The 21,340-nt window shown below is 33.3% G+C and overlaps 1 protein-coding gene and 1 long non-coding RNA gene across 5 annotated transcripts; both read right to left on the bottom strand.

The window, feature by feature from the left end:
- Nucleotides 1-11,601: 11,601 nt before the first annotated feature.
- On the bottom strand, nucleotides 11,602-16,904 carry LOC127723499 (uncharacterized). Its single transcript, XM_052230146.1, has 3 exons — nucleotides 16,690-16,904; nucleotides 14,876-15,043; nucleotides 11,602-11,919 (listed from the first exon to the last, which is right to left on the bottom strand). The coding sequence occupies exons 1-3, from the start codon at nucleotides 16,883-16,885 to the stop codon at nucleotides 11,756-11,758; spliced, it is 528 nt and encodes a 175-aa protein (XP_052086106.1). The 5' UTR covers nucleotides 16,886-16,904; the 3' UTR covers nucleotides 11,602-11,755.
- On the bottom strand, nucleotides 11,926-14,869 carry LOC127723506 (uncharacterized). Of its 4 annotated transcripts, none has more exons than XR_007992110.1 (5): nucleotides 14,194-14,869; nucleotides 13,966-14,079; nucleotides 13,681-13,794; nucleotides 13,283-13,396; nucleotides 11,926-12,826 (listed from the first exon to the last, which is right to left on the bottom strand). It is a non-coding gene; the product is annotated as an uncharacterized LOC127723506 (long non-coding RNA). The 4 variants fall into 4 exon arrangements; XR_007992108.1 differs by lacking the exon at nucleotides 11,926-12,826 and adding an exon at nucleotides 12,873-12,940; XR_007992109.1 differs by lacking the exon at nucleotides 11,926-12,826 and adding an exon at nucleotides 12,873-12,940 and having other exon boundaries at nucleotides 13,909-14,079.
- Nucleotides 16,905-21,340: the final 4,436 nt, after the last annotated feature.

Consider the following 21,340-nt stretch of genomic DNA (forward strand, 5'->3'; position numbering starts at 1 on the left):
CAAACTCTTGCAGTTTTAAAAATACTTGGAAATTTACCACATTTGATGCTTAGATTAAATAAATATGTTAAAGCTGGTGCAATGACATCACTGCACATACTCAAAATGTTTGGTCCAACATCATCTAAACCAGTTGCTTTAGTCTTGTCAAGTTTATTTAAAAACATTTTTACATCTAAAATACTCATTTCTGGTATAATGAATTTTTCACTACCCCTTTGTAACTTTGATTTCACAAATTTGTTGAGTAAATCGAAACTTGGACCTTCATCATTTTTACATAATTTGTTATCAACTATACCGTCAGCAATATTTGTGAAATGCATATTAAATGTATTTGCTATATCAACATCATTTTCAATAACACTATTTTTAAATTCTAAATGCGTAATATTATTATGTAATTTTTTTGGATTTAAACTTTTGACATATTTCCAAATAGTTTTACTATCTTTACAATTTGAAAGAGCATTTTGAAAATACTTTTCCTTTGCCTGTTCTACTAAAAATGTCACCTTATTTCGCCAAATTTTATAATTATATATATCTCCAATTCTATGAAAATAATCTCTTTGGTATCGAGCGCTATTTATATCGGCAGTCCACCACTCTGGTTGTTGGATATTTTTTACCCTTTTAATTTTCATAGGAGCATGCTTGTCTAGGGTGCTTAGAAAAAGATTATACCATATATAAGCTGCTTCATCAACATCTCCGATCGATTCAATGAGATAAAAAGGAGTATTTGTTAAATTTTCAATAAATTTATGTTTATCAAATTGTTTATATGATCTATATTCTATGGATAAATGCTCCGTTTTTGATTTTTTGGGGTTGAGTTTTCTTGTATCGCAAACCGGATAATGATCACTGACAGCATAACTAGGCACATTTACTTCTATAATATGGTCTACATCGGTAGTATAAACATGTTCTATAGTAGTTACACATTTATCTGTTACTCTTGTGGGTTTATGTACAATTTGTTCTAAACCATACAAATTAATGCAGTCCTTCCATTTTTGATTTCCGACAACAGTATGATCTAGATGTGAATAGTTTATATTGAAATCTCCTAAAAGTATAATTTCTTTATTATCTGCTGACGCCTTTTCTATTTCATTTTCAACTGAATCAATCCAAGATTGCAATGAACTTGGTGGACGATAAAAACTGCCTATTAGAATAGAGATCGTGTTTGGAAATTTTATTTCAATCCATATAGATTCAATACTACCTATTTCTAAATCGATTCTTCTCTCGTGACATACACTATTTCTTATGTACGCAATCACACCTCCACCATTGTTAACAGCGTTTCTATCTTTCCTTTCTATTTTGTAACCTTCAATTTGCAAAGTTTCAGTACCAATTTCATCATTCAAAAATGTTTCTACTATACCAAATATATCAAATAATTGTTCATTTTTTAATAAGAATTTTATTTCCTCAATTTTTGGTTGTAAATGTTGAATATTTAAACAACCTAGTTTAAAACCTTTTTTAAATAACCAACTTGATTCCTTATTTATACTTCTATTTGTAGTTCTAAGTGATTTAATTTGACTCTTTTTTTTTCTTTTTGGAGATTTTATATTATTAATATATTTAGTATTACATGTACATTGTACATTGTTGTATACTACTACATTTATAACATAACAGATTTAAAATATTATATCTGTTTTGAAAATTAGAACAAGCTAAATGCTACCTCGTAATATAATCTGACTTACGAACATAATTTGGCAAATGCAAGTCAAAACTTTGTGCTCTATTAACATTTTGTCTATTTAGTTCATTATCTTTTCCCCACGAGTCACGATTGTTTACATTGTGACCAAGCCTGTCTATTACATTGTGTTGGTTGATTCCTGAATGGTTCAAATGTCGCCTGTCTCTTGTGTTCTCATTACTCCTTGATTCATATCTTGGTTTTAGAGGGCTCCATCTGAAGTTGTTTGTGTAATTATGAGAACTGGAACTTTGGAATCTATTGCTGTTTTGTTGGTATAAAGGATGATGTAATGATTTTCCCCTGAATACTTTAATTATTTTACTGATGTTTGTCAACAGCTTTATAGTTCCATATCTATTGAGATGAATGCCATCTACATGGTAAAATGATTTGGCTATGTTGTTATCCTTGTATACAAAAGATTCATAATTTGAAATAAATTTAACTTCATTAAGTTGACACATTTGAATAAGCATTCCGTTATATTCAGTGACATCATAGCGTAACCTTGGCAATATTCCAGACACAATTGCTCGACAATTTTGACTTTTTACATAGTTAATCAATTCTTGGTAAATGTCCACAAATTGTTGTAAATTCATATTGCTGCTGGCGTCATTGCCCCCGACATGAATTATCATTGTATTATATGAACTAAGATCCATACCTCTTATGTCATCGTACAAATCTAAAACATTTGCTCCTCGGTGAACATGAACATCTATGTATTCTTTTAATCTAGATGGGTTTATACCTTTAAGAACAGAACTTCCTGCTATTAAAACTCTACTTCCCGATAAGGGCATTTTTAGTTGTAAGTCATTTTCTGGTTTGTGAATTAAATCTTCATTTAATGACTTTTCTGGGTTAACAATGAGCTGTTCTTGTTCATGTAAAGGTTCTTCTAATATGTTATCAAACGTTGTTTTTGGAATCGTTTGATTTTCATCTACAGTACATGCACCTTGGTAATTGAGGTTCTCCACCTGCTTAAAGCTTTTTTGTAATTTAACTGTTTCCACTTCATACAGTTTTATTTTGTCACTTATGCTCTGTGTTTTCCCTTGTAACATGTTAATTTTCTTATCCAAATTTTTATTAACGTTTTGAATTTCTTCTTCAATGTCCTGCATTTTATCTATTGACTGTTGATCATGTTATATGCGCACCTTTGCCAAAGCTGTCATGCGGTCATTTAAAATTTGCATGCTACTCGCATTTGACAGATTGTTTGCTTGGATGGATACTTCTAATTCGCCAACTTTGTCTTTTAAATGTGTATCAACTGTTGTTAATTTGTTTAGAGTTGTAATACAGTCTTGGGTATTTAATTGTAGTAATTTGTTATCAATTTCATCTGAACATGTGCTACTATTATTTGAAGTAGTCGGATTTACACCTTGAGTGTTGGTTGTTTATCACCTGAAGTATCTATTGTTGTCGTGAGTGATGATGGTAACGGTTCCCAGCTTGTACTGGACGATACATCACTGTGTATTGATGCTAATGCTGTGTCGATATCGGAACTGTTTGAGATTTCAATGGTATATGCATCATCGGAATTTAATTGTTCCGTTTTCTTTAAATCTTTTACAGAATTGTTATTACAATTTTCTTTTCCTTGTTTTTCCATTAAAATCACCTCTTCGAAAATTTTGTTTAGCTCATTTAAATCGACAACTTTTCCGTTGATTTGACATTCTTTCATTTTAACCACAATTACCGGCAGATCTGTTTCACAAAATGTTTTAAGTCCTTTTCCATTAAAGAGTACAGAAGATGTTGTAAAATATATATTGATGCAATAAGATTTTCGCTTGATAGATCTACCCAACGAATCAAAACCTTTTTCGAAAACTCTAATTTGTTCTTCAACTGCATTTATTATTTTTATCGCTGATCGGAATAAATGCTACTTCTCCGTTTTCCCCTCCGTTTGTATTAAGATGTTCATAATGATAAGTACATGCCCGTTTAAACACTTCGAAACTAGACGTGCTGAAAAACAGCCTAAGGCCACCACCGGTCAATTTATAACTTAAAATGTTCTGATCTCGTTGCATCTAGTTTCTTTAATAAGGCCTTTGATTTATTTAATTAAGTGTAGTCTCTTTGTATATTTTGGTGTTGAACAGTTTTGTTATTGTCTGCCCTTTGAATTTTTTTCATGTTTGACTTTTATTGTTTTTGTTGCTAGACGCCATTTTCTTAAACAATTGTAGAACATAACACACACAATAGGAAAACGTTACAGAATAATCAGGGTTGTTATTATGACGTTACACGTTGGAAACGCTTCAAATCATGATGAACAGCAATACCGTTTCAAATTAAAATTAGCAACTAAAAACAGTTTAAGCTAAATATTTCTCACCAAAAGCTTCTTCAATTCCAAATGAATATTTTGTACCTTTGTTTTTAGAAGAAATCCGAGCACAACAGGTTAAACACACACTTTTTCTACGGAGCAGTTTTCAAGCAGCTACGCCATTGAACATCCGGGAAATCCTGACACATAACATAAAAAAACATAAAACATACATCTTGCTTCGCTTTTTTTTTATTTTTCTAATGACTGGAACGTTGTTACGTACACGAAGTCCTAGTTAATTTCTTTCAATTTACAATTAAAAAGATAATAATGACAGAGCATTCAGTATAAAAATTTAAATAACACATAACCTATAGGGTGATATAGCAGATTGTTACACCTTGAAAAACGTTGTCAACCTTCTGGCTTCGACTCGGTTGACAATGTTTTCTCAGGGTAGCAATCTGTTACATGGCCCTCTCAGTTATGTGTTATATATATTATTCACCTAGCCAAGGATACCATACGCCAAGTATCTAATGCTTTGATAAAAAAATTCAAATGTTAATTATTATAAGATAAGATATGATAAGATATTTTATTTCCAATTATGGGCCCCAAAGGGCATAAACATTACAACATCAATAATTTTTCATAATACAATACAAACAATGAGATAAAAAAAAAAAGTTTAACGAGAACTATTTAAGTTCTTAAAGAATACGTAGATAAAGAATCTATAGTATTCTATGTAACTGTTCATTTTCAATGAACTAGTACACATTTGTGTTTAGGGGCTAACTGAAGCCCGCCTCCGTGTGCGGGATTTTCTCGTTGTGTTGAAGACCCATTGGTGGCCTTGAGCTGTTTTCTGTCCTTTGGTCGGGTTGGTGTCTCTTTGACGCATTCCCCATTTTCATTATCAATTTTATTCAGATTATTAACTTTACATTTATGATCTATGTAAATGATGGTCTTTTGATTGAGTTAAGCCATAGTTATAGTGTCTTTCTATGTTGTGATGTTTCACTATTGTTTCAGGTTAGGGTGAAGGTTGGCGCCTGTTAAAACGTTAAAACCCGCTGCATTTGTTCGCACCTGTCCTAAGTCAGGAACCTGTTGTTTAATGGTTGTCGTTTGTCGATGTGGTTCATAAGTGCATGTTTCTCGTTTCTCGTTTTTTATATAGATTAGAACGTTGGTTTTCCTGTTTGAATGGTTTTACACTAGTCATTTTTTGGGGCCCTTTATAGCTTGCTGTTCGGTGTGAGCGAAGGCTCCGTGTTGAAGGCCGTATTTTGACCTATAATGGTTTACTTTTACAAATTGAGACTTGGATGGAGAGTTGTCTCATTGGCACTCATACCACATCTTCTTATATCTATATCTCCAGTTTATAAAATATAAATATAAGTTAAGACACAAGGATATTAACTTCTTCTGATAACCTGATACGACTTCTGCAGTTTCCTTTCGATTCCCATAATTTGCCCGTCAAAATATTTGATCCTGAGCGAACCTGATCTGATAAGGTGTTCACAGAAAAAAAGAGTTGAACATTTGCACTGAAATAGATATACGTAATCTGTTTATTTTAAAGATGATTCAAAACTGATAATGTTGGTGAATCCGCTTCACTATACTGATTGTAAGTTTCATTTTAACTTTGACGAGAAATCCCGAAGTTAATCAATGTGGTACGAATTATTTACCGGCGACACAAGCTCATGGTCTTATTAATTACTTTGAGAAATATCGAATTTTATTTTAATACGTCATTAATTTTTCCTTTTCTGGTCAGCTGTAACACGATTTGAAGATACATATTTCATCTTGTAATTTTGAAAAAAAACATATGGCAATTCAGATCAATTTTTTTTAAACGCAACATATTCTGCTAAATACCAAAGGGAGTTATAAAGATAAAAGAAATATAATTTTATGAAATGTTGATATACATTTATTTCCTTTTAGATGTGAATAAAAGTATACCTACGACAAACGAAAAAGACGTGAAAAGCAAAAGCAATACAGGTATTTCACCACAGTAGTGGTTCTTCATTGAAGATTTAATTTACAAAAGCAACTTCGCAAAAAACGCAAAAGACTACATTTAACAAATTAAATATTTCGTAATCCGTTGATGAGTAGAATATACATGGTCAATTTATTAACTACGCTTAATTTACAATTGAACAAAAGGAAGTGACAAGGCAAAGCCACTTTTTGGCTGCTAGAATTTGATATCAAAAAGAAAATTATAAATATATAAAACAACATCTCTCAAATGTTCACAAGACTTAATCCTGTAAGATATAACGGTTTATGTTTTCAAACTGTTTTTTACATGTTAACCATAGGCCTTCAACTTCTTGCATTTAATGTAAACGGCAAAACAGCAAAAATGAAATGGATTTGAGATCTCCTCATAAATATTAAGATATAAGCAAGGCCTAACCCCACAAAAAAATACTTCGCTACCAAATTTCTTGTACAAAGAATGATGTTAGTGTGATGAGAATGTCTTTTATTGTAAGGCACTTGCTGATTTCTTATTTTTCCAAAAGACACAAGTTGAATAGTCAGTTTAGGTCTAGATCTTATGTGTCAATTTAAATCTATTTCACAAAATGGACATCAATCAATAGTGACTTTTAGCCTGTTATCTTTGGTGAATTTATTCAATTAAATGTCCAAAAAATTACTTCCTATTCATTTATCAATATAATAGTTTTAATATAAGTGTGAAAGGCTTGATATTTAAGAGAATTTGCAATTTCAGTGCCAAATAATGTTTTTTTTTCCATACTTTCTCTTTTAAAAGCAAACACGGCAGACACTTCAACCCCTAAATTTATTGCCTTTTGTTATATCTTAATATTGTTTTGTCTTTGTATAATATTGGGTTGATGGAAGATCTTTGATAGTCTCTTCCACAAATATTCAAACTTTTTTTTACTCTGGACGATTTAGATCTTGACTTATTTCATAAACATATATACCTTCTGTTGACGACCTTAAGTTTGTTTCTATATGTCTATAATAATTGTTTTTTAATTGTGTTGTTGAGTTACTGTCGCAGTGCCGTATACTGAAAAACTCTTTTAAAATTAATGTTAAAATTATCATACAATACAGTACATGTTACTTTGGTCAATACTACTTTGGAATTTTTGGTCCTCAATGCTCTTCAACTTCGTACTTTATTTGGCCTTTTTAACTTTGTTTTATTCGAGCGTCACTGATGAGTCTTTTGTAGACAAAACGCGCGTCTGGCGGAAACACAAAATTTCAATCCTGGTATCTATGATGAGTTTATTTGCATGTGATACCATTAATGTTCTGTCTAAAAGATGTTTTTTCATTCGTTTTGAGTATTTTCAACATTACATGAAATTCAGATGCATCATGACAGCTGCAAAATGATCATAAGGAACTATTTTGTTTGTTTTCAGAACAAGCACGTTCTGTATTATTTGAACTAATTTACATGTGAACCCTAGCTATCAGTAACATGTAAAAAAAATGGTACATTGTAAAATAAGAAAGGTTATATATACTAGTTCTGGTTTTTTTTTCCTTAAAGGAAACACTGATTACTATTGATGGAAGATATTTGCTCAACACAGAGGAGGATGATACAAAAAGGACAATCAAAATTCATTAGTCAAAAATAACTAACAAAACCATGACAAACAAAAACATAGGAAAGTTACAAACAACAGTCTTCAAAACACTATACCACAGAAAACTAATGATTGAGCAACACAACCCCTATAATAATCGGGATTAACCTCCTCATCCCCAAAATGGTAAGCAGATCCTGCTCCACATGTGACACCCATCGTGTTGATCATCGTAAGTAAAATTTCGGTGATAAGTCGACTTCAGAAAATCAAATCTAAATGTCTTCAAAACTTTAGTAATTAAAATAAGGACTATTTACAGCTTAACATAGTGTTAAGACACAATGTTATTGTTGAAGACATTGCTATGGTTAAGTATCTTAAACATAAATTAAACGTATTAAATGAACAAAATCTTCATAATTTGCGTGCGCCCAAGGCGTTTTTCTGTATTTACCTACATCTGGAATGCTCAACTCTAAACAATATGAAGCCAAAGTTAAATATGTAGTTAGAAACGTTAGGAGCTATGATCAAATGGGAAATCTAGCTTAAGGATTAGCTGTTTATTTTTGCATCGCCTATAGTGAATGCATAGTGTGGTTGACCTAAACTAAAATATCAAGTTCCAGAATGGACAAAAGTACTAAACGGCGATCAATTATAATTTGTGTCTGCGCATTGACACTACTTGATCAACTTCACTTTTTCCACAGTCAGATGAAGAGAAAAAAAATGTTGTGCTCCATCCCATCTTGTTCATCAGTGTTTCAAATGAAACGTATGCAATCGTATAGTTTTGGGTTTTGAGTGCTAGCTGCAATGTTGCTGTCTCATTGAAGTATACTGCATATTTTCTTTTAATATTAGTAATGTGGTCCCGAATGGAGCATTACTGGTAGAAGGGTCGATGTTGGTCTATTGTGAATAGTACTATAATGTTGAAAAGGTAAAACAAAAACCTTCAAAAGCATGGTGGAAAACTTCTCTCCGGTTTTCTTATTTTTCTCCCGGTTTTTCATAACACATCGTAAGGAAGCATACGATTTCCGGCAGTTTGTTGTATCTAAATATACCAAATAAGAGCATGCAAATTCCTGCAAATAAGTATGTCTGATTGACGAAAAGTATGGTGAGAACTAGCGTAACAAGGTCATATTTTTCTCAGACTATTTATGACGTCTTTAATCTAAATCCGTTGCATGCGTACTGATTTATACTTTTATCTGAGAAAACATTAATTATTTATTAGTTGTAGTTGTCTTTGAACTAGCTCTCAGTAACTGCGAGTACTCTTATATCTGTGCTTTTTATTCGTAAATTTTTTTCGTATAATTTAGGCTGTTAGTTTCGTGGTTTTAATTGTTTCATATTTTCATGTCAGGTAATGTTATATAGCCGAATATACGTATGGGTTTTTCTCTTTTTTGAAGGCCGTACACTGACCCTTTAAGGTGGTACCCAACACCTTGACTAATACTAATTTGGCTCGTTTAATTTTCATAAAATTTTGACAAAATGTTTACTTTGACCCTTTGACAAAAATATAAAAATTTCAAAAAATTTGAACCAACCACTTTATCAGAAAAATTTCATTGGTTATATAGCAGTTTGACAAACACTAATTTTGATCATTGAGAAGCTTAATATTTTCTTAACAATACAACGTAATTAAAACGTTTAGCTGATTTTTACAGAGTTATCTCCCTGTAGTGTTAGGTACCACCTTAATGTCTTATTTTCACGTATTTAAACTCTGGTGGATAGTTGTCTGATAAAGTTATTGATAAAGCAATTTGAGATCATAAATATAGATTGTTGTTTATGTAAAAGAACTTAAAACATTCAAATTTAGCAGCACTAAACTAATGAGGATAAATCTTACTTCTTTTAGGTATTATTATTGGAGGAGTTGTGTGTGGATTAATAGTCCTAGTTGTTATTTCTATTGTACTGGTAATTTTTAAGAAAAGGTATTATCATGACAGCAAATATCTAAAACGCACACACACACATAAAATGAAATACGTTGAATTGTCAGAAAACTTCTGGTTGATATTGATATTGTTTTAAATTTTCAGTTTTAGCTTTCCAAAAAACCAAACCTAAGAAAATTAAATTAATAGTAAAAATTTTTAAAAAAAAACATAATATTCTGGTTATTGTAATCTTGAAACGGTATCATACAATCAACGAAAACCAACACCATCTATTATTAAAGATTATATTTGCAAGTTTCTTTATCGATCATATGGACAAAGCAATAAAATAAAATTTTAGTCTTAATGAATTGCATACTTATATTATTAAAACATGATACTTGTTTAATTGCATTTCTATTTTGTAAATTATTTTTTAGATCAGTTTCTATATGTAGACTGAAAAGTGATGTAAGTGTGACGGAAGAACTTTCGAATAACGCATCCGCGTCCGACGAAGGTGGTTTAGATAATTATGACGATATTGAAAATCAGACGAATAGAATTGATTATTTCAGTTCTCAAAATAGAGTGAATTCTTCTCATTTACTTTATTGTGAAAACGTACATACTGAAAAGATACAGAGTGGTGGAAATGATGAAAATAACACATGTGAAAATGGTTCTGATCATGAACTTATTGACGAAGATGTCAAACAATCTGGTAAACAGAATCATTATGAAACTAGTTCTCGTGTCAACACTGCTTTATCGAGCAAACTAGAGGGTGGTTCCGATTGTATTGACAGCTTACATTATGCACAAGATAGAAAAATGAGTACTGCAAGCATTGACTGTAGTTCGGATTTTCTTGAAGTTTCGAATTCATAAACAAAGAAATAGTCACTGAGTGGATTGGGTTGTTCCATATTACCTTTGTTGTGATAATAATTTTTATTTTTACTTTGGAGGCAAAATAAATGAAAGAACCTTAGTGAGCACGCTCACATACCCCACGTCCCCACATTGTCATTGGAGAAATAAAATAAGTGTAAGAAAAAAAATTGTATCAGAAAAAAAAAAATGAATCATAATTTCCTGTCAATATGCACATCTACATAGTATGTCCTTATTATCTACACAGTTTCATGAAATTCTGTTGTGTGGTTTGAGAGGAGTTGCGATGACAAAAGGTTGCAGTAGTATATTGGGCAAATAAGTTCAAAGGGGCGTAACTCCTGGAAAAAAATTGAATCGTAATTTCCTGTCGATATGCACATCTACGTAGTATGCACATCTACGTAGTATGTCCTTAATATCTGAAAAGGTTTCATGAAATTCTGTTGTGTGGTTTGAGAGGAGTTGCGATGACAAAAGGTTGCAGTAGTATATTGGGCAAATAAGTTCAAAGGGGCGTAACTCCTGGAAATCGTAATTTCCTGTCGATATGCACATCTTCGTAGTATGTCCTTATTATCTGAAAAGGTTTCATGAAATTCTGTTGTGTGGTTTGAGAGGAGTTGCGATGACAAACTGTTGCAGTAGTACATTAAAGTAAATAAGGTCAAAGGGGCGTACATGTAACTCCTAGAAAAAAAATTGAATCGCAATTTCCTGTTGATATGCACAACTGCATAGTATGTCCTTATTATCTAAAAAGGTTTCGTGAAATTCTGTTGGGTGGTTTGAGAGGAGTTGCGATGACAAGAAACAGGACTGACGGACGGACAGACTGACGGACGGACGGACTGACGGACGGACGGGTCAAAAACATTATACCCTCCGCAACCCGTTGCGTGGGGTATAATAAATAATGAATGTTAATGTATTGTATAAAAATAAAGTTCGCCTAAATCAAAATCAGGTGTTCCGGAATGGTGAGATGTTCCTTCTCCACTAGTGACTTCCGTCGTGTTCATTATTGCAAATTGAAACATCTTACCGCAATTTATTCATGAAACTAAAAACAGTAATGAATTTCAGGTGTCTTTATGAATACAAAACGCATCTTTGATTAGCTTTAATGACATTTCATTGAAATGCATAATGGAAATGAGTTACAAAACAAAAATGTTATTGAAAAACTACAAAATTTTGTTCTTTAAACAAAGATTTCTTTACAGTTTAAAATACTAACAAAACATTCAAAATAGTATATTTGCTATTTCCTCCAAGCTATGATGAAAACAATTCCAGATATCAAACCTCCGATACCACCCACGATACATAAACCGAAAGAGTAATGAAACTTGGTCGAATCCAGCTTAACTCCGCCGAAAAGTTGCATTGTTGCAAAGACGCATAATCCAATCAATGTAAGTCCTCCTGAAAAAAAAACAATATTATATTTGTTATAACTACAGAATTGTCATCAAAATGCCGAGAGAGTGAATATTATTTTATAATTGTTAAAATAGCATTGTGTTCTTGTGTTTCATTTTCGTATTACGAAGGTAAGGATTCGCCGTTTCAGAATCTAATGCATTCTGGGTAATATTCATTAAAATGTACACCAAAACGATATGATTGGTTAAAAACGTCCTGAATAATGGAAATTCAACCAATGAAGTGACGTAATTTTCATTTTAGGGTACGAACAGTCCTATAGATTCTGAAACGGTGAATTGCCTTCTTCGCTACCGTACTTGAAATGTTGTTTTTTTTCGGATACAGATATTATAATGTAGATGTTTATGACTTGGATAAATAGACAAGAGATGAATAGGTTTCTGTGGATTTTAATCAATCGACTGTGTTCCCTTATGCAACCTATCAATGACATTAACGGTACCAGTTTACTGCATTGGATGTGCATTTCGACAATAAATGTATCTTCAGTAATGCTCGAGTTACAAATATGTGAAAATCCAACTCATTTATTATTCCAACTGTTGAAGAGCTGATAAACCAAAAAGGACCAAAAACCCCATATAAGGAATCAGAGCTATGCACGAAAGAGATATATACATTCTTTGATTTTAAATTATTTCGAAACTTTATATCAGAAAATTTAGATAAAACACTATCCATATGTTCATGCCAGTATCCTAGTTCTGGATACCTGGCTAAAGGTACCTTCGGTGACGTATTTTCATGCCAGTATCCTAGTTCTGGATACCTGGCTAAAGGTACCCTTGGTGACGTATTTTCATGCCAGTACCGTTGTACTGACTACCTGGCTTAAACTACCCTCTGTGACGTATGTTCATGCCAATACCGTTGTACTGACTACCTGGCTAATGCTACCCTCAGTGCCGTATTTTCATGCCAGTACCGTTGTACTGACTACCTGGCTAATGCTACCCTCGGTGACGTATTTTCATGCCAGTACCGTTGTACTGACTACCTGGCTAATGCTACCCTCGGTGACGTATTTTCCAGCCAGTATCGTAGTACTGAATACCTGGCTTAAGCTACCATCGGTGACGTATTTTCATGCCAATACCGTTGTACTGACTACCTGGCTAATGATACCCTCGGTGACGTATTTTCATGCCAGTACCGTTGTACTGACTACCTGGCTAATGCTACCCTCGGTGACGTATTTTCATGCCAATACCGTTGTACTGACTACCTGGCTAATGCTACCCTCGGTGACGTATTTTCATGCCAATACCGTTGTACTGACTACCGGGCTAATGCTCCCCTCGGTGACGTATTTTCATGCCAATACCGTTGTACTGAATACCTGGCTAATGCTACCCTCGGTGACGTATTTTCATGCCAATACCGTTGTACTGACTACCTGGCTAATGCTACCCTCGGTGACGTATTTTCATGCCAATACCGTTGTACTGACTACCTGGCTAATGCTACCTTCGGTGATGTATTTTCATGCCAATACCGTTGTACTGACTACCTGGCTAATGCGACCCTAGTGACGTATGTTCCAGCCAGTATCGTAGTACTGAATACCTGGCTTAAACTACCATCGGTGACGTATTTTCATGCCAATACCGTTGTACTGACTACCTGGCTAATGCTACCCTCGGTGACGTATTTTTATGCCAGTACCGTTGTACTGACTACCTGGCTAATGCTACCCTCGGTGACGTATTTTCATGCCAATACCGTTGTACTGAATACCTGGCTAATGCTACCCTCGGTGACGTATTTTCATGCCAGTACCGTTGTACTGACTACCTGGCTAATGCTACCCTCAGTGACGTATTTTCATGCCAGTATCGTAGTACTGACTACCTGGCTAATGCTACCCTCGGTGACGTATTTTCCAGCCAGTATCGTAGTACTGAATACCTGGCTTAAACTACCCTCGGTGACGTATTTTCCAGCCAGTATCATTTTACTGACTACCTGGCTTAAACTACCCTCGGTGACGTATGTTCATGCCAATACCGTTGTACTGACTACCTGGCTTAAACTACCCTCGGTGACGTATTTTCATGCCAATACCGTTGTACTGAATACCTGGCTAATGCTACCCTCGGTGACGTATTTTCATGCCAATACCGTTGTACTGACTACCTGGCTAATGATACCCTCGGTGACGTATTTTCATGCCAATACCGTTGTACTGACTACCTGGCTAATGCTACCCTCGGTGATGTATTTTCATGCCAATACCGTTGTACTGACTACCGGGCTAATGCTACCCTCGGTGACTTACAGTCCACCAGCAGAGACATCGACACGGTGATGGTTATAACATTAACGTTTTTGCAAAAAGTACAACTCCATATGTGTGTAATGTATGTAATATTCAAGTTTTTAAAATATTTTAATATCTTTTACTTTTCTGGTAAGCTAAAAAAATTTGATATCAATTGATTTTTTGTTGTTGTTGATTTTGTTGTATATTTATTACTTTCAACTTATCTTGCTTTGCATGGGCAGCTGCCCATTTTGTCCAGTTTAGAACCAGTTTAAAATTGACAAAGGGAAACTACTTGTGTTAAACGTGTGTAACAATATAGTCAAATCGGTAATTGGCAAATATACTATTGATTATGTCTATGTCATTTAAACTCTGGTGGATATAGTTGTTTCATTGGCAATTATTTCACATCTCAATTTTTTTTAATTGAATTATACATGTTATAACTACAAACAGAAATTAATCCACTTTAGATGGAGTGACCCTGCCTAACTGCATCAAATTAATTTTATCCTGCATGACTACATATGCAATTATGTCCTTACTCAATAAGTATAGATTTTGTCTTGAAAGTCGTTTTTTTAAACAGAGACAGGCACAAACAACACCTACGATATTATAGTTCTTGGAAAATAATGCGAAGGACACATAAATATATTTATATACCTGCCATCAGATTGACCAAGCCTGCAACAAAATTCAGTATTCCCTTTTCCTTCAGTACAACTATTTTTAGGACAGCACTAGTCAAAGCTGCTATAAATGACACAAGGGCAAGGCATTCCAGAGCTCTAGCGGCTTTGAAATTGTCGTTGAGTAATGAACCAGAAAAATCTGTAATTGAATCATAACAAATCAAATCATTTATTGGTACTATATCCAAATGCATAATCGGAACCAAGACATACAAACTTAAATATTTACAGACATCCCCAATAGATCCATCTTAGTACTGTAAATAGGAATATCCATGAAACAAACAAAGTACAATAATTGCATTACATGTATGTCTCTTTAGAATCCATAATTTTGATTGGCTTATATGAAGATGTCGAATTCAAAGTATATACAATGCAGTTCGTAAAATATTTAGCAAATTTCAATCATTTGTATTATAGGATGGTAATTTATGGTTATATATTTATATCAATTATTCATATTTCAAGATATATTGTCATAATTTTTTTTTTTATTAGTACACTTTTATAAAAGCTTGCACGAAATACACAAATAATTCGAAAAAATAGTGTTAATTATTCTTACGCAGAGATTGTAATTCTATTATCTGGGGTTGCTTTCATATGGCATGGGTTGTTTTCATACGAAATGAAAGCCTATGACGGAATCAAATAATTTGTCTTTCGGCCAATAACAGATCAGCATTGTATGAATTGATCTCCTGTTGGTAATATAAGTATATCAATATGATAATATCCAATTAAAAATAATTTCTGTAACGTCATACATAAATGTAATTATTTTTCTTCATCAGACAAGTTTGATGCTAGGATTATAATTTTGTGAAAATTGGTCCTAATTGACACAGGAATAACTAAGGGGTGTCACGTCGGTGCTCATTTCCCAAATCCTGCGTTTTGTAATTTCTTCCGACTGCCTACTTTTTTCTCTCTTTTTGCCAGATCCCATATTTTTAATCCAAATATCCCACAACCCCTATATCTCACATCCCACTTTTTTACCCCTAACATCCCAAAAGCGTGTCATTCTCTTCAAAACTAGTTACACCGATTTGTGCATAGCCAATAAAATCGCCAAACCTCGAGTTTTTAAATTTGAAAATTTAACGGTCTCGAGTGTAGAAATGTCGTATCACACTCAATGTAGTGGTTGAATCTATATTTATCGTGTCAGAATAACTATTACAAAAAACTACATAAATCTCCCTCGGGTCTGTAAACCACAATGTAAATCCGACAACAATTCATTTACATGTACGTATATAGGTTAATCAAAAAGATTGGTGTAACACAGTTTGTACTTCAGCAAATGATGCAAAATAGTGCAAAATTCGAATAATTACAAAAAGGTTTGTGAAATAACGTGGTGTTTGTAAACTTCCTTAAATATAACATATTCTTAGAAAAGTTATGTAAGGGAACGACTATGTGATTTTCAGGGTGTGGGATTTTGAATATATATAAATTATATATATATATGTGCTGGCCTGGTAAGAACTGTACAAAACTGAATCTTTCCCGAGGCGAGATGAAAATTCATATTCTGACGCGAAAAAGGCAGATTGTTATTACGTACAAAGTGAAAATAAATGTTCCGCGCGAAATATATAAGCCCGCATCGAAACAGGTGAAAATGTATGGGTTAATTGTAGTTGTATGTTAGTTTTTTTTTTTTTTTTTTTTTTTTTATTTCATTAAAGTTAAATATTGTTTTCCCAAGAAAAGAAAACATGCCCCTAAATTTTTTTTTAAATTAAGAAAACAAAAGATTAACATCAATACCTTCATTATCAATACATATTTCTGGTACTCCCTTTTGTGCTTGACCACATGTCTTCCATAATCCAAAGTGACCGGTATCTTCTGGTTTGTACCAATAAGTAGTAGAAAATCCTATTACATGGAGAATTAATGATAAAGCACTTATTATTATACCCCCAATCACCATCCGTGGAACGTCTGCTAAAAGACCCGCCATTCTCCTGGGGTTTGCTAGATTTGTGTTAATTATTGGGTTTACTGGCCTTTTTATTAAGATCATACATGAGTTGACCCCGACAATTGCAGTTTTCAGAAATTGAAAAATTTGCTAGATTTATCAATATCCTTTAAAACTTGAAAGTACGCGGCTTAAAATGATGACAGTTTCCTGAGAAACGACTGACACAATCATGTGACCTTTTCAAAATGTGTTTGTTATTAAAGTATCACAGGAGTGTCTGTGTATTTTAAGGCTCTATAATGACTTGATATCAAAATTTAACGATAAAAGTTTGAAAATGAATGAATACTACAGATTTGATAGACAATGGTATTATACTCGGCATAATTATGTTTTTCCTAACAGGATTTAACCAGTTGTTTTCAGAAAACAGTTTAGATGACACACCCCTTTCGTTATCAACAAATCTTGAGTTTAAATTCTTATACAACTTCAATCTTTTAGGAAATTAAACTATGGCGTATAAAACGTTGCAATATTCACAAAAAAAATAAAATATATGTTCATAAAGTTAAATAATTGTTCGTAAAAACGAATATATGTTCGTAAAAACGAATATATGTTCATAAAACAAAATATATATTCAATAATTCTAAATATGTGTTCATAAAATAAAATATATATGCATAAAACATAAATAATTCTTCATAAAATAAATATTCGTTCTTAAAATAATGTATATATGTTCATAAAAACAAATAATTGTTCATAAAAGTAAAATAATTGTTCATAAAGTAAAATAATTGCTCATAAAAGTAAAATAATTGTTCATAAAAGTAAAATATATGTTCTTAACAGTAAAATAATTGTTCATAAAAGTAAAATATATGTTCTTAACAGTAAAATAATTGTTCATAAAAATAAAATAATTGTTCATAAAAGTAAAATAATTGTTCATAAAAGTTGAATATAAATTATATTCATAAAAAGTGCAATATATATTAATAAACACAAAATTTTCATAATATATATATATATATATATATATATATATATATATATATATATATGTGTTCATAAAATGAAATATATGTTCTTAAAAATTTATAAATACGTTCGATAATTTGCATCATGGGATACCTCGTTGCTTTTGAAATAGTGCATTTGATTGGGAATGCTCTGAAACCGGACCAGGCGGGACTCCGAAACCCGGACTCGATGCCGGACCAGGACTGAGAAAATTATGGGGAAAAAGTGTCTAAATTTACTAGCATTAGGTTCTCCTTTCTGTGTACCTTACTGAGGGGTAGGAAGTTATTTTTTGGGAGCACTGATATTGGATGTATGTTATATATATAGATACAAATCTTAATTTTATTTATGGTAAATTGAAGATTGTCAAGATTGTATTCTTTCTTTCTTTCTTTCTACAGGAATGAATCGCCGTTCTATATCGGCGCACTCCTACATAGTAGGATGGCTAATGCGCTTTGTACAAATATACAGCCATGATCGCCGTTCTATATCGGCGCACTCCTACATAGTAGGATGGCTAATGCACTAAAAACTTGCATCAACACACACAAAAAAAACGTGCCACTAATCTACGAATTCATACATATATGTATAACAGTAACGGTAAAAGCGTGCTATACAAATACTGTGTATACATTGTCCATTATGTTTGAAGACGGATGATAATTTATGCCGTGTAATGATCATCATTGCTCTATGCCTTAAATACTTTTTTCTATTATATGCTAGCTGTGTGGATAAATATATATACATGTCAAGTCTAAATTGAAAACAACGTTCAAACATATGATTGCGTTGGATAAAAACCGCAATTTTTATACGTGTGCATGCAAAACAAATTTCTTGGTAGAGGGGTCTAAATACAGCACAAACAACACTTTCCAAAAGACCAAATGAGTGAAAAAGTATATTTTAACAAAACGCATTTGATATTTAAATAAAGTGCCTAGAAAATCTATAAAGTGCCTTGAAAATCAACCTAACAATGTTAGAGTAGATCTGATTCTTTACTTCCTCCCCGACCGGGAATGAAACCTGTACTTTTCACTTCATACTTCTACGACAACACCGCCTAGCATTGCGCAGAAGCCTTATCCCATCCCCTAACTATAGCTGATAAAAATCAGCTTTCGTTTCGGGAGGTGTTACCTTCTCGTAGGAATTATATATATATATAAATGAGCATGAGTTCGAATCCCGGCGAGGGAAGAACAAAAAGTTGCTTCCGCAAATTTGCAGATTTAACATTGTTGTGCTGTTATATATATATATATATATATAGTGTCTAAAGATAGCAACAATCAACATTCAATCTATCTAGGCGTGGATCAGTTTGAAAATAAACTGATGCAGTTACTAAATTGAATTATATAAATGCCTAAGAATGTAATTTTAACACACTAATGAGTGTTATGAAAATAGTTGTTATATTTTATATATTCACGCAATATTTTGCTAAACAAATTAGCTTCACCAGGCGCGTGCAGCCATCCAGGTAAAAATCGGATGCTGTAAAGATATTTTTGCAGCTTATTGTACATGTCTTTTAAATATATTTTTGCAGCTTATTGTACATAGCGATTATTAAATCAAAACAAATAATTGTGTTAAATAAATAGTAAGAAGTTCAAGATTTATTCCTTTGGTTTTTGATAAAACTGTTTTTCATCTCTCTCATTCAGTCCACCAGGTTCAAGATTACGTAGCTGATGCATCCAAAATCTCTCTCTCTCTGTTTTCTAGTTTGTGTGTCCCAATTTTGGTTACATTGAAAAATATAGTGCACACAGACCCAGTGGAGTGGCAAGTTAATGTTTGAGTATTCAGTATTTGTTGGCAAGTCATACATCGTCTGTTACCACACGACTTGCACCATATAGCAGTTGAACAGCTTTTATTAGAGGAGACATCAGCTTTCACAAATGAGTCTTTCAGACTTGCTGGTCTCCGAAAAGATAAGACAGGAGGTTTGGGAAAGATCTTGGATAATTTTGGGTGCTTGGCAATAATTTGCCAATTGGCACGGATCAAACGTGAAAGGTTAGTAAAGGCGGGATTGTATGTTACAACAAATGGAACTATTTCTCTGCGCCTCATCTGTTTGTACTGTAATAGGTCATTGCGGCTGTTATTGTTAGCACGCGCAAACCCCTTATCTATGTCTCGTTTCTTATAATCTCGTTTGGTCAAAAATCCGCGATGTTCCTGTAACCGTTTAGTGACAGCCTCCTCAGAGGAGCAAATCAGCTTTACACTTAGAGCTTGACTGTACGGGATACTTTTTGTGCAGTGTTTGGGGTGACAGCTTTGGGGAGAAATGACGGTCACATAGATGAGGATACAATCGGATATTTAAAACCAGAGAACCCCAAGCCTGGTCGATTGTATCTTCTTCCCAAAATACACAAGGTTAACAACCCTGGTAGACCCATTGTATTCGCAAACGGCCACCCGACTGAGAAAATCTCGGAATTCGTAGACTTTCATTTAAGATCTCATGTAGAAAATCTTCCTTCTCACATTCAAGACACCACAGATTACCTTCGTAAAATGGAACCCATGAACCCTCTTCCTCCGGAAACTCTCCTTGTCACTTTAGATATCACCTCATTGTATACCAACATACCTCATGATGACGGAATACAATCATGTAAGGAAATATGGGACTCGCGCAACACTTTAAAACCACCTACCGAATGTTTAGTCCAGCTGCTTACTCTGGTTCTGAAATGCAACATTTTCACCTTTAATGGTGAACATTACCTTCAGATAAACAGAAGAGCGATGGGGACGAAAATGGCACCGTCTTACGCCAATATTTTCATGGGCAAATTAGAGAAACAAACCATTTCAACATCTTTATCCAAACCTGTCTTGGTTCCGTTTCATCGATGATGTTGACATTAAATGGATTGAATCCCAACAAAAACTGGATGATTTTATCAGACATGCAATCAACGCCCACCAGTCAAGGAGTGACTACACCTGCAAGCCCGACCTCCCCGTAAGGACATTTTGCAGTTTTTGGTTATTATCTTGAATATTAATTAATAGATAGAGATAAACTGTAAGCAGCAAAATTGTTCAGCAAAGTAAGATCTACAAATAAGTCAAACATGATCAAAATTGTCAATTGACCCCTTCAGGAGTTATTGCCCTTTAAAGTCAATTTTTCACAATTTTTCGTAAATTTTTTAATCTTTTACAAAAATCTTCTCCTCTGAAACTACTGACCAAATTAAACCAAACTTGGCCTAAATCATCCTTAGGGTATTTAGATTAAAAAAAATGTATCCGATGACCCCGCTTATTAAACAAGATTGCCGCCATGGCTAAAAATAGAACGGGGGGGGGGGGGGGGGGGGGGTAAAATGCAGTTTGGCTTATATCTCTGAAACTAAAGCAAAAAAGAGCAAATCTGACATGGTGTAAAAATGTTCATTAGGTCAAGATCTA

The sequence above is a fragment of the Mytilus californianus genome, unplaced genomic scaffold, assembly GCF_021869535.1.
Source record: "Mytilus californianus isolate M0D057914Y unplaced genomic scaffold, xbMytCali1.0.p SCAF_13, whole genome shotgun sequence".
In the NCBI taxonomy this organism is placed as follows: Eukaryota; Metazoa; Mollusca; class Bivalvia; order Mytilida; family Mytilidae; genus Mytilus; species Mytilus californianus.

What these genes read in the sequence shown, in the direction of transcription:
- LOC127723499 (XM_052230146.1), bottom strand. Translation starts at nt 16,885, where the DNA reads ATGGCGGGTCTTTTAGCAGACGTTCCACGGATGGTGATTGGGGGTATA. An exon ending in AATATGTATTGATAATGAAG is followed by an intron (nt 15,044 to 16,689) that starts GTATTGATGTTA and finishes ATTCAATTACAG; the next exon opens with ATTTTTCTGGTTCATTACTC. An exon ending in CTTGGTCAATCTGATGGCAG is followed by an intron (nt 11,920 to 14,875) that starts GTATATAAATAT and finishes TTTTTTTTTCAG; the next exon opens with GAGGACTTACATTGATTGGA.